This window comes from Malus sylvestris, chromosome 2 (genome assembly GCF_916048215.2).
Source record: "Malus sylvestris chromosome 2, drMalSylv7.2, whole genome shotgun sequence".
NCBI classification, from domain to species: Eukaryota; Viridiplantae; Streptophyta; class Magnoliopsida; order Rosales; family Rosaceae; genus Malus; species Malus sylvestris.
Window position 1 is genome coordinate 33860050 of NC_062261.1, and position 13842 is coordinate 33873891.

The 13842-nt window shown below is 37.8% G+C and overlaps 3 protein-coding genes, 1 long non-coding RNA gene and 1 pseudogene across 11 annotated transcripts in view; 1 reads left to right on the plus strand and 4 right to left on the minus strand.

The window, feature by feature from the left end:
- Positions 1-444: 444 nt before the first annotated feature.
- Positions 445-1154, plus strand: LOC126599395 (uncharacterized). The gene has a single exon (XM_050265775.1). It carries the CDS (start codon positions 608-610, stop codon positions 995-997), a length of 390 nt encoding a protein of 129 aa, XP_050121732.1. The 5' UTR covers positions 445-607; the 3' UTR covers positions 998-1154.
- Positions 1155-2045: 891 nt separating this feature from the next.
- Positions 2046-5186, minus strand: LOC126599372 (transcription termination factor MTERF6, chloroplastic/mitochondrial-like; annotated as a pseudogene).
- An 830-nt stretch (positions 5187-6016) lies between these two features.
- Positions 6017-9379, minus strand: LOC126599327 (transcription termination factor MTERF6, chloroplastic/mitochondrial-like). Of its 2 annotated transcripts, XR_007615072.1 has the most exons (3): positions 8013-9379; positions 6921-7582; positions 6017-6845 (listed from the first exon to the last, which is right to left on the minus strand). XR_007615072.1 is itself a non-coding variant. In XM_050265692.1 (2 exons), exon 1 carries the CDS (start codon positions 9217-9219, stop codon positions 8026-8028), a length of 1194 nt encoding a protein of 397 aa, XP_050121649.1. In that variant the 5' UTR covers positions 9220-9379; the 3' UTR covers positions 6017-7582; positions 8013-8025. The 2 variants fall into 2 exon arrangements, 1 of the variants encoding a protein (XP_050121649.1); XM_050265692.1 differs by having other exon boundaries at positions 6017-7582.
- Positions 9380-10091: 712 nt separating this feature from the next.
- Positions 10092-10612, minus strand: LOC126599486 (uncharacterized). The gene is made up of 2 exons (XR_007615166.1): positions 10325-10612; positions 10092-10276 (listed from the first exon to the last, which is right to left on the minus strand). It is a non-coding gene; the product is annotated as an uncharacterized LOC126599486 (long non-coding RNA).
- A 2465-nt stretch (positions 10613-13077) lies between these two features.
- LOC126599245 (transcription termination factor MTERF15, mitochondrial-like) overlaps positions 13078-13842 on the minus strand; it is a 32319-nt gene continuing 31554 nt past the window's right edge. For 4 of the 7 annotated variants that reach the window (XR_007615055.1, XR_007615053.1, XR_007615052.1 and 1 more), the window contains exon 3: positions 13078-13799. The gene's annotated coding sequence lies outside the window, so the exon portion shown is untranslated. The remainder of the gene's footprint in view (positions 13800-13842) is intronic. The other 3 variants (XR_007615056.1, XR_007615047.1, XR_007615060.1) reach the window with 3 other exon arrangements.

The window sequence follows — 13842 nt, forward strand, 5'->3', positions numbered from 1 at the left end:
TATTGGAAATTAATACTAAGAGCTCCTTTTCCCTAGATTTAGGAGCTCATTGGAGAATTATTATCTAAGGAGATGAATCTCATTTAGCGAGTTCATTGAAGATGCTCTTAGTACATTATGTCATGTCGTTATGTAAAGAAAAATAACTCATTACATGTAAAAGCGAAAACATGATGATTTTATTATTTTATTATAAAATGAATGTGAAAAGGTTTTGATTTAACGTATACTATGAACAAATATACCTACATTCTAATACGTGAGTGAATTGATAACATCATGCATCATCAAACGATAAACATCGATAAGCATGTGGGCCATGTAAGTACAAGAATCTTCTATGCTTTGCCTCCCATTTTCTTCCCTTCTCTTCTTCCTAGAAGCTTACCCATGAGACCCCAAAAAGGGCAAAAGTCTCTGTCCGTACCCTATATATATATGTAACCCTCGGGCAAAACTAGGTTATCAAAACTCACCCTCACTTCTCATCACTTTTTGTACACAGTTTCCTTTGAACTTCAAACTTCAAACTCTTTGATATATATAACATTTCGAAATTCGCAGAGGATCTTCTCTGTTTGTTTTAAGTTTCAAAAAACTTCTGGCAATGAACGTGCTCGGTGTGAACGTGAAGAGCCCGAAGCAAAGCAAGAGAAGCAGATCAAAGGGTGTTGTCAAAGTTGTCTACATATCAAGCCCCATGAAAGTTCAGACGAGTGCCTCTGAGTTTAGGGCACTTGTTCAGGAGCTCACCGGAAGAGACTCCGACGCGGAGCGTTTTATGGAGACAAATAACGGTGGTCAACATCAACAGCAAAATGTTCATGAGGATTCTCATGACCAGCAGTTGAACGTTGTGGACGACTATGTGCTGATGCCTCAGCTTCCTTTCCAGAATTCCTCTTATGAGTATCCGAATTGCGCTTCGGATTCTTTGTTTAAATTATTTTCTGGGGAGTTTGGGCTGGATGTGCTCACAAGCTATGATCAACTTTAAATTTTATAGTTAGTAATAGATCTCTCTGTAATTATTTACTATTTTTGATCGATTAGTGCTAATATGGTTTATTCAACCCTGCTGGAGTTGTGGTGTGGTTCAAAACAGTACTTCAAGCAATCCACGAATAAAAGGAAAAAAATAATTATAATTGCTATGTATCATATTGTGGTGGTGCTTTTAAAAGAATGGTTAGTTGCGACTGACAAATGCAATGTTTTTGTTGGAGCCAATGTTTTAGGTTTCTTGATAAAAAGTGTACACATTCAGACTTATCAAATGCATCATTGTGACGGTATCTTAAATAAAAAAATATATATAATATAGTTTGAGATACATTAGTGACATACCTGATATAGCTATATCGTCATTTGGGAGATGGTTGTGATAAACTCAATCACCTTATATGTTTGTTATTTGTTGGTCAAATGAGTCACACTTCTTATCAAGGAGCCTAAAATATTGCCAAGCGACTATACTATTCAATTGTTTGCAAATGGGAGAAAATCTTCAATTATAGGACCGCTCCATGGTCAGATTTATAAAGTCGTTTAATAAGAAGTTGTCATGTTGCCATAAGTGGACAAACAGGGCAGAATTAACCAAAAAAAACCAACCAGTACGTGTGTTTTTGAGAGAGATTGGGGTCAGAGAAAAAAAGGTCGATGGCCTAAAGTTTTTCCCCGCCAAATAGTGCAGCTGGAGTTGGATTTAATATGTTTTAAACATAATTATACTCTTTCGACGAAGGAAGATTTAGTGTCTAGGAGGACAATTATCTGAGATTAACATGATTTAAGCATACAACTCATCTCTAATCCATTACCTAAGATTGATAAGCTTGGAAACCGCAAATATACGTACATACGTCTTCATACATGTACTAGGATTACCAGTATATACAAGACAGGTTGACCAGGCTCATCCAAGCATCCAACAATCAACCTAAAACAAAACAAACACAAGAGCCTATATCGGAATTCAGTTCCTGTGCTGCTCACCGATGTTCACAAATATACGGGCTGGTGATGATGTGCACGATAACCTGGATTATTTCAACGTTAAACCATCGTTAAAGAAAGAGAAATGTCTCTCCAGACGTTTACACTGCGAAAATGCAGAAAGGAAATAACAGTAACTAAGAAGTAATAAGAAAAGCAAATCACGGCATTGCATCCTTGTTCAGACAAACTCTGTAATATTCATCAATTGGACACCACCAAATAAGCTTGACATTGCAAATTCGACATTTAAAAACACCAAATACAACGGTCAAAAAATTATAAATCTCTTATTGTGTCTACTTAGGATGTCGTATGCTTTTGACTTATCTCTATACATATGCAAGTGTTAAGCTGGACGCCTAGTGCAGATGATAGTACATCTCCCTAGACAAGCAAGCGGGATGCAGCCACCCTTCCAAAAGCCATCAGAGACCTTCCCTGCCCAACCCAACTCTGTCCTCTTTCGTGAAGACAGTTCCAGTTACCTGAATCCATACCCATGTTGAAGGTGACAGTACCTTAACGCTCCATTTCAGCACCTTAAGGGTGAACCTTCATCCTCACCTGGCATATATGCTAACCTCGTGATAAGGATGAACCTTCATCCTCTCCATGCACAAAAATTCCCCAAATGCATTCAAGCCAAACTGCTAAAAGGGCTAACTGACATGAATGTGGTCTACTGGTTCACATCCCCAACAATAGTTGAAGAAGGCGACATTCAGAGAGAGACATAAAAATGGATGCACATCCGATTGATGATACTCAAGTGAAGAATACTTGCAAAGAAACAATCATTATTATGACAAATTAGCAGTTGAAATGAATCTGTAATTCAACATAGCAATAGCGAAAATATTTCAAATTAAGTATCAACATATGGATATACTGACCATGACAATGCGACTCCTAATGCAAGAAAGATTACAAGGTGACTCCCACCATTTGAAATTTAATTAAGAGGTGTATATCTAATTGCAGTTATATATCTCATATATTTGCAAAATGAAGTTATTATCTGCGTCTAAAGATATATGAACTTTGAAAAAACAAAGAAAAGATCATTGCAATGAGACTCGATCTGGTTGCCTATTATCTATGAGAATCAGAGGCAAAAACATTTTAAGTCAGTTTTTCATTTTCTTGGCAGTTTCACTGGACATGTTTAGACTTTCTGTCACAAGCCTGTAGTAACTAACAACATCAGGAAAATCACATTGAAGCAATTATATTCTCATGTTTTGGAGCAATAAATGGCATGCCTGATAAGTTATGTCCAAGAGAAAAAGTGAAGCCATACCAGAAAACTAACATCCAAAAATGAACAAGAAACTTTTCTTTTTCTATTTTTTGAGAGAGAAAAATTTATCCTCTGCCACTCTTTTGAGATCAGCTCATGTCCAGAGGCATATTGAATAGATTCATCATCAAAGATACCAATGGCCAAATAATGCTTCATTACACATCCCGTCAAAGCGGGATTTTTTTAACCCAAAACCCCCAATCAACCTCCAACTGCATGTATTGTGTTTCTCACCATTAAGCTCTCATTAAAAAGGCTAGCACACCCAGCGCATCGATTCCATATTGACCTGGTTCCCTACAAATCAACCATGTGAGGACAATATTAACAGGGCAAGGAAAAAAGGACTGACAGCCTTTGATATACAGTGATATAAAAAATGGACAAAACCTAGTTGTTTTCATTCCTCTCAGAAAATATATTAGGGTTGAATTTCCAATTTACTTTCGAGGCTAACCAAACTCAGGAACAAAAGATGCAACTGGCAATGACACAGTGAGCATGCCAGCTCAAGAGGTCTTGCGATAAGAATTACATACATACAAATAAATAAAAGCAGCTAGACAGTGGAGCATAAGAGCAAGCAAATTAATTTACCAATTGTGACGAACAAGCTCATACATGTTAGTGACGCAGCATCAACACACCAAGATTACACATCCTCAATTCCAACTTTCCCTTGATACACATTCCACAACTGAGGCGCCTCAATTTGAAATTTGGTCACGAACCTCTCTAGGAAGAGCCTTTCCTGAGGCTGCATCACATAATCCAAACTCAAATTTTCATCTATCAATCCTTTCAATCGCAAAACCTTAACAACCAAACATCGTGGCCTTATTCTCTTCTCCAAACTGTGATGCATAACCCGCGGATACCTTGCAATCATTCTGGATGGCCATCCCATCTTGTTCACTGAAAAGTCCATCACCTGCACTAGTTTCTTCTCTGACACAATCGTAAACTCTGGATTCTTCCTGAAAGCGGAGAGAAAATCATCCTCAGATCAACCCCAAATCATAAAAATCTTGCGACTACGTTTCCATATCAACTTACTACTCTTACCACACAATGTATGCAGTGCAAACACGAAAGTAGAAGTTTGGAGACTAAATCCCATTCCCTTAACCTCACCCACAATTTTTCCGAACCTTCTATGCTTGTTCATCGTAACATGAGTGTAATGAGCTAGCAACAGAGAAATTGATGGTTGAGGCATACCTAGTTCTCTTAAAAGCCCAATATTTGGCACCACTTCCTTGCAGTGATCAACCAAGAATATCCACGACCGGCGCTTGAAAACACCGATAACATTCTTCTCAGAAAGCAAACTCCTGAGGAAATTATAAGTGGGCACAATCCGCTTCTCCAAGCTCACTGTCAAAAGACAGGGATTGGCGGCCACAGTTCTTGCAAGGTCCTCCCTTGAGACTCCAACCGAGGCGAAAAACTCGAGCTTTGGCAAAAGGGTTTTCTCTGGACAGGATAAAAGAGTCTTTGGACAGGACCTAACGAACTTCGAGATCTGGTGTTGGGAGAATCCATGGCTTCTCAGAAGGGCCAAAACGGAGTCTGCTTTTTCTGGGGTTTGCAAATTGAGCAGCTTGGAGGCTGAAATTGCATTTCCTAGGGACAACCCACATGAGTTTACAAGGTAATTGACGGTGAAATTGTGTTGATTTTCTGAGATTTCAGAGGTGAAGTTTCTGCAGAGTATCTGATTTGGAAGAGTAAAATGTGAGGATTTTAGATTTTCAACCACAACGCTTTTGGTTATTGAAGCAATTGAAAAATATAAAGAGGAAATCCCTACTCTGAGATTCTTCAAATTGTGGAGTAGTACCATGATCGATCCAGTGATTTCAAATCTCCCCTCCTTCAACGATAAACTGCCATTGTTCTGGGGCCACTACTAACCCCAGTGGTGGATGGTCACATTCCCTCCTTAAATCAGTTAAATAATACATTTTCTTTCAATTGTTTTTGATAAATTAATAGATAATTAATTAAATAAATATTCTTTAAAGTTTCAATAAAAATTTCTAAATTTTTCTTACAATTTTCGTGATTTTTATTCAATTTTTATCGATATCGATAATTTTTCGATATTTCCATCGAAATTTCCATATTTTTGAACTACCGATATTTCCGATATCATCGATATTTTATACCAATTCCGGTTGACCCAACCCCAATTGCATCCCTAGGAAGAATGCATCATGACATTTTGAGGTAATTAGAAGATGAGATTGAAGATAAGATAAGAATACATGATACAACAATACCAATATAAGATAAGAACACATGAAAGAACGAGAGCAACCGAAATTTAGTTGAAAATTTGAACAAAGATTTTTTTATAAATATGGGTAAAGATGAAATGAACACACGTGGCAAATATCAACAAATTTTTTTTATAAGTATGTACACACGATATAGTTAGTCACATATTTTAAATTGATCTTATCCGTTCAATAATGATTAAATAATCGAACTATACATTAAAAATAATATGCTGTGAATAAGAATTGCCATAAATCTAGTCCCAGATCCAAACCCACCAAAATGGGTGGAAATGCTCTAATGTATTATTGGGTGATAATGTTCGTCTCTTTATCACATATCATCAATGGTACGCATATTACGCATGTCGTCGGACCCAGTGCACAATGCTCCCGCTTTACGCAGGGTCTGGGAGAGGTGAATGTCGGCTAGCCTTACTAAAATATTGAGAATAAAATTTCAAACTAATGAACAACTTCTGTTTGTACAACATTGTTGGAACTTGATTAGGGCGGCAACATATGTTTCAACTATCTGCATCTGTAGACATATGGATGCAGAAAAATCGACCAAACCCAGTTTTGAACATTTACAGTCATTAGGAAGATTTCAACCTTCTCCTATTTTGGCCACAGACCATGAAAAATGACTTCCGGAAGGGATTGAGGTACTTCACGCTCGACAATTGAGGTACTTCGATATCTGATCGTCTCTCTCTGAGAAGTACTTCTCATCAGACATCGAAAAATAACTCAAACTCAAGTTTCCATCTACCAATCCTTTCAACAACTGACCACCACCTTCGGGTAATTCTCTTCTCCAAATTGCACTGCACAAACTCAAGTTTTCAGCTACCAATCCTTTCAATCTCAAGCTTCCAATATTTTCTAGTCCGACACAATCATACACTGCAGACGGTAAAAGCGGAGACAAGATCATCCTTGGACCAGCCCTTCCTCCTTAAAACTTCGAGATTTCAATTCCGTCTCAACTTAGTCTTTGACACAACGCATGTAGTGGATTCACAGAGGAGTTTTCAAGATTGAATTCCATGATTCTCCACTGAAACGGTGGTGCAATGATTGAAAAATAGAGAAATGAACGAATGGGGCATAACCAATCTCAAAAACCAAATATTTGGCATCACATTCACTGAGAGAGTTTTATGGGTTTGATCTGTCTCTCCAAGCATCTTATCAAAAGCTCCGAACTAAAAGCCAGAATTCTCGCAAGGTCCTCCCTTGAAACTCCAAGCAACCTGAAATACTTAAGCTTTAGCAGAAGAGTTTTCTCAGGATCGAATAGAAGAACTTTCAGAGCATGACCTGACAACCTTTAACATCTAGGTTCGATGGAATCCATGGTTTCTCAGAAACACCAGAACGCTGCAAATACTGCATATTAGGCATCGTATTCTCCTTAACATGAATAACAAGCTTACACAGTGTTCTAACCTTCACTCGGTAACTAATGGGGCTTCACAACATATACACAGAATATAAACTGTGAACAAAAGGTTTTAACAACTCACTTCCGTTTGTGGTGCCTTCATTTACTTCATTTTCTTGTCAGTTTCACAAGAAATTCAAAATCCTGTTTCAGCCATACACTTGCAAAAACTATTAACGGCAGGAAAATCATATGGATAAGTTCATCTGATCTGTAGCGCTAACTGAAGATTCAGTATCGATTAGAAGCATTAATAGAGAACAATCATCCATGTAAAGAATAAAAAAGGGTACTGAAGAAAGAAATAGTCTGTTGACCGGGAAATTATCTGAGAGGAGAAATTATAAGAAAGTAACCAATCCACAACGTACATCTCTCTTGATATCAGAAGATCTCCAGAAGCTTTCAATGGCCAAATGACTATTCGTTAAGGTCAGAACAAAAGGTTAACAAAAGAGAAACAACAAGGCAAGGATGCTTACCCATTTCGTCCATGCCATGTTGACCTAGTTTCGACAAACCAACCATAACCACTGACGTTTTTTCCTATGAATAAAACATGGCCCCATGAAGTAGGCTAGTTGCTTATGGACGATTAATAACAGAAATAAAGTACAGAGAACCATAGATATCATATCATTTGTAAAATGGACTTGACTGACCCCAACGAAAGCAATATTCATGCATATTCTCTAAAAACCGTTTTCAAAGCTAACCAAATTGAGGAACTATAAACTGCATGAGATTGGTGACACTGCCAGAAGCAGGCAAACTTAAGCAGCAAGAAAATATGTAAGATTGACTAAAAGCATCTACGCGATGAAGTCAAATAACGAACAAATGAATTTACTTCCAATGAAATTAATAACATGTTGGGAACAACATAAACATTACTTTAGGACCATGTCTATGGTACAATAACATTGTGCTAAATGCAACAAATACTTATGGGGGCTAAAGCAATTTACAAGCTCACCCATTTCAAGGTATCAAGATCGTACATCCTCGACATCCACTTTCCTTTGATACATACTAAGCAACTGAGGTACTTGTTTGAGATATTTAGTTACAAACCTCTCTATGAACTGCTTCTCTGGAGGAAGCAACACCGAACCCAGATTCAAGTTTTCGTTTATCAATCCTTTCGACAACAGAACCTTAACAACCAAACACCTCGGAATAAGTCTCCTCTCCAAGCTGAGACTCAAGACCACTGGATACTTGGCAATCATTTCTGAAGGCCATCCCATCTCATTCACTAGAAGTTCCATTGCTTGCAGCAGTTTCTTCTCTGACACAATCATAAACTGCGGGTTCTTCCTGAAAGCAGAAAGAACATCGTCCTCAGACCAACCCCACCTCCTAAAAACTTCTCGACTCCGATTCCATATCAGCTTATTCTTCCCACACAATGAACGCAGTGCATTCACAGAAGTTGATTTTTCGAGATTAAACCCCATTTCCTTAACCTCACTCACAAGCAAACCAAATTTTTCAGGGCTCACCATCAAAACAGTAGTGAAGTGAGCCAGCAACATAGAAATGCACGATTGGGGCATACCCAGTTCTCTCAAAAACCCAATGTTCTCCACCACATTGCAGTTACTCTCTACAAAAATACACGAGTTGTGCTTGAAAATAGCAACAAGCTTCTTCTCAGAAACAATACTCCTCAGAAAGTCGTAAGTGGGAATAATCTGTTTCTTCAAACTTCTCGAAAGAAGCTTCGGATTGAAAGCCAGAGTTTGCGCAAGGTCCTGCCTCGAAACTCCGAGAGATAGGAAAAACTCGAGCTTCGGCAAAAGGGTCTTCTCCGGATTGGCTAAAAGAAGCTGCGGACGCGACCTGACGAGCTTTGAGATTTGGGTTTCAGAGAATCCATGGCTTCTGAGAAGGGCCAAAACAGAGTCCGCTCTTTCAGGGGATTGCAATTCGACCCACTTGGATGCTGAAATCGCGCCTTCTGGCGACAACCCACATGAGTTTATGAGGTAATTGACGGTGAAATTGTGTTGGTTTTCTGAGATTTCTGTGGCAATGGGTCTGTAGAGTAACTGGTTTTGAAGAGAAATGCGTGAGGGTTTTAGATCTCCGACGATAAATCTTTTAGTTTTGGAACCGAATGTAGTGGCAAATGTTGAATGACCAAATCCAAGGCTCTTCAGACTGTAGAGCGTTACCATGTTAGATGTTGATGGCGCTCAGTTTCGACTGGAAGTGGAGGTCTTCAGAAAACGGAACTGAAAACGTGAGCTCAAATGGCGACTGGAAGAAGGTAGTACTAGCGGAGGTGAAAGTTGCAGGCGGGCAGGCGGGCGCGGTTCGGGTTAATTGGTTTTATCTTGAAATTGCAGCTTTGAACCAATTATAAAATGAAACATTTTTCTATTTATTTATTTGGTTTTAGTTCGGTTCAGTTTCAACGGTTCTAATTTCGGTTAGTCTCTCACTTGTAGGTCTGTAAAACTTTAACGTTAATACAAGTATTCACATTCAAACGAACTCAAAAGTTCAAAACCTAGTCATTTGCAGACTAAATGCTTTATGTAATTTAAAAGAAAGCTATGATGATCACCGTACTAAAATTCAACTTGAAACAATGTTCAACATCAAGCTGCCTTATGACATTACTTTATACAATCCAAATGAAAATGTTAAGTTTACTATACTAAAATTAAAGTTCAAACAAAGTTCAACGTCAGAATGCCTAATAGCATTAATACAACATGAAAAAATAAATTGTTCATGCAATTCAAAAAAAAAAAAAATTAATGTTTAAAGTCACTAATTTGAAATTTTGATTCGTTCAAAACTTTCCCGCTCACTTTTCTTTTGAACACTTACCATTCAAAGGTTTATGGGGCCTTTGAGCTTGTAAATGGGCTCGAGAGGCATTTAAGTTTAAGAATACGATACTTGATATAACCTTAGACCTTGTGAAAGTGAAATCGATAAATGAAAAATCATTAAATCTTGTGAATTAAAAGCAAGATTGCTTTGGAGTTTGTTGTGGTTGTGTGTTAAGAGTAAGAGAGACGATGCTTGTGCATTAACATTCATTAGATTGGCTATGTATTTGTATTTCACAATGTACAAAAGAGATTTACATAATACAATGAAGATGTCTAGAGCTTTACAAGCAAAGTAAACGGATGATGAAAGAGGAGTGGTCTGAGAAGGAAAGAACTTTTTGCTGGTGTGTTCTCACTCTTTTCCGTGTCCTTCCCCTGGTTCTTGCTCCTTCCTTTATCGCGAATGATTAGAATTGTTTCTTCTCTAGACCATGACCAGCGCTCTATGCCTACAAGATTAGCAATTACACCAATATTTGACGAACATGATTCCAGAATACAGTTCATCACATATATTTCGATTAGTTTAGATCGCCAAAGCTCAGAAATAAACACATATTCATGACGTATTCATAAGTATAAACATGTGCATATTCATATGTATATTTGAATCTCTATTACCCGTGAGTTTGTGCCGGGTTGAACAGGCTCCTCCGAGCGTCCACTCCTCCATCTCGAAGGAAACAAACTATAGCAAAGCTAAAGTAACACACTCTACTCCTCATAAAATCAATATAGGTGCATAATCTACAATAACAATATTCAAGGAAGACGAAAATTCAACTATCGAAACCGAATCGAGACCAAATAGTTCAGTACAAGTATCAATATTATTATAAATATAATTTTAAATTTTAAATATAATATATAAAATTCTAAATTATTATAGCCGTAGAATTTGATATGTTTTAATCTCAACCATTGAATTGAATTGAATGCAAGAAATAAAATTTAATCGAAACGGTTGATAACCAATGATTGATAAATCGAACTGCACATTTTAATCTGAATTGTTATCCCTGGCCACGTGGGCCTCCTAACACGCGGGGCCCAGATGTTGACCATCACACCCAAAGTAGTGTGCGTTCTTCTCTTTAAAAAAGGCAGGCCCCATCATTCGAGTCAGCCGACTATAAACCCAAATTTTTTGGGTTTAGCCTAAAACGTTTAGGTCTTGTTGTTGGGGGGCAATTTTTGAGTTTAAACCCGAATATTTGGGTTTGGGCCTCTTGTTGGAGTTGGGTTTAGGTATTCACTCGGTTGGCCATCAGTTGGTCTTGCACTCTTGCATTGCTGTCCCCTTGTGTTCCGATGGAATTCCAAGAAAAGGGAATGTCAATCGTTCTGGCAAGGGAGGAAATTCTTCATTTCCACTCAAACGTGATATTATTTCACCATACAACCGTCATAATCGTAACTCTTTATGTTCTTTGTTACTATCTAAAGATAATCTTTAGAAAAATTCATTCGACTTAAAGACCGTTTAACCATTTAACCATTCAAGTACGTCAAACAAATCGACGATTATGATACCAAGTAACATCCTCACGATGAATAGTCAAATTCCTTAGATTCATATGAAAAGGTACACAAAAGAAAATTAAAACCAAAAACTATTTCAAGTTGTTTTTGTTTTCAAGGTTTTGTTTTCATTCACTCTTCTTATTTCTTTTCCTACCTCTCACTCAGTGGCGGAACCACTTGAGGACTAGGAGAGGACTAGGAGAGGCCTAGGCCTATCAAGAAGTTTCTTCACTTTTAGTTTCTGTTTATGCTTTTGATTGGATAGTTTGTATTCTTTGACTTATATACTTTTCCTCTTAGATAGCTTTATTATATTTCTTTAATTGACAAAAAAAAAAAAAAATACATGTTTTACAGTAGTATTGTTATGAAACCAAATACTTATATCAACTAGCCTTCTTTAGTTAGTCACCCTTTTGTATGATTTGTTGAACAGTGAAATCATGCATATATGGCATAGAGGAATAATTTTTTATCAGTTCGGTGCAATAATTTTTGTTCAATTTCAATGCAAGAACTCGGTGCTTGTGATATAATTATCTCAATCTTAATTTTTTTTCACGACTTCATTCCTCTCTTATGATTAAAATTTCCCATTTCACTACAAAAATGAACTTTTCTCGCATTAGTTATATTATTTTTTGTCCAACTTCTTTCATACGGCTTAGAGGCTCCTGCTAGCTTCGATTTCTGGCACTGCCACTGCTCTCACCACCCTTGTTTCTCCCCACCTTCCCTTTATACTCTCCATATCTAAAGCACAAAAAAGGTGAAAACTAAAAACATAAAACCAAACGGCTATTAAACGAACCCTACCTGCGTGTTTAAACCCATCAATGTCCCCCCCTCTCACCACCCTTCCTCCAATGATACACCATGAAAGCACAATGACCAGCTTCAGTTTCGATCACATACGATTTAGTATCGGATAATTGCAGATAGAAATTGGATTCATTTATCCACACAGATTGAGATATCAATTCCCAAAGGCAGTTCCCAGACGAACAATCAATCTTAAGTTGATATACAACTCAAGTAGCTAGAGAAATATAAAACACTAGCTAAGGACACAAACTTACAATGCTGAACCAAAAGTTAGCTGCTACCAATGGAAGTAAACAGCAGTGCATCTACGGTACTACATCAAGGCGTCCCAAATTATAACGAATATCAAACCTCTTTTGACCTAAGAACATCATACATCCTGGACTTCAACTCTTCCGTGATACACACTCAATAACTGAGATACTTCGTTTATATATCTCGCCACAAACCTCTCCAAGAACAACTTCACAGGCACCAACACAGAACACAAACTCACAGTTTGAATCCCGTTTATCAATCCTTTCAACAACTGAACATCGGGGTATAAATCCCTTCTCCAAACTGTAAAACATGACCACTGGTGATCTGGCAATCATTTCCGACGGCCATCCCATCTTGTTCACTAAAAATTCCAGTGTTATCGTTAGTTTCTTCTCGGACGCATTCATACAGACCTATAATTTGATAAGACAAGTGCTGAAAATACAGCACAAGGGAATCATACAGGCACAATGATACTTACCTAGGCCATGGCCACTGAGAAAAGGCTAGCTTGCATAGGCAATTACTCTGCATTACAAATCTTATCAAAGCCTGATTGTCCCTTGAAAAACGCAAAAATCAGCGACAAGAGTTGCATTTTCGTTTTTTTTAATAACGCAAGCGTTGCATAATTCTTACAAGCGCAAGGGAAGCACAATGATACAGTGATACTTTACCCAGCCATTGCCACCGAAAACAAGGATAACTGCTTGTGGAGGAATATCATTAGACACTAGCAGAGCATAACACAGACAACTCGCAGACAATCAACGATATCCAACACAACTTATAATGTGAAAATTCAGACAAGTTACTTTTGTATTTTTCATCTCCAGAATAAGATTGTACAATCTACCAAAGGCAGTTCCCAGACGAACAAACTCAAGAACCATCTACAGTTGAACGCACCACAACCACAGAGAGCAGCGCCTATCATCATCAAGCTGCTTTCAGATACGTTAACAAGATATGCATTTCCTGCATTAAGATTATAACTTGTCACTTGAAAGGTTTTCACTGTTCTTGGCTGTTTCAATCTTTCTTTTTGGTCGAGCCAACAAACTACCTTTCATAACCTTACTTCCCTGGCTTTCTGGTTAGGATTTCTCTTCCTTAGACTTCACATTGAACCGAAAAACAAAGCAGTAGTTTTCGCACAGTTTGCTCAGCTTCGGATCCGATACTGCAATAGATATGATCTTGCATCCCGGCCCTCACTAGCTCTTCGCATGGTTATGCAAACAACATGCCCGAGGGAAATTAGTGTACATAACTAAATGAGGTACTAGCAATGAGCAGTGCTGCATTGTTGGGTACAAATAAAACAGCAGTTACAATACTGAG

Excerpts from the sequence above, each read along its gene's own strand:
- LOC126599395 (XM_050265775.1), top strand. The coding sequence starts at position 608 with ATGAACGTGCTCGGTGTGAACGTGAAGAGCCCGAAGCAAAGCAAGAGA.
- LOC126599327 (XM_050265692.1), bottom strand. The coding sequence starts at position 9,219 with ATGGTAACGCTCTACAGTCTGAAGAGCCTTGGATTTGGTCATTCAACA.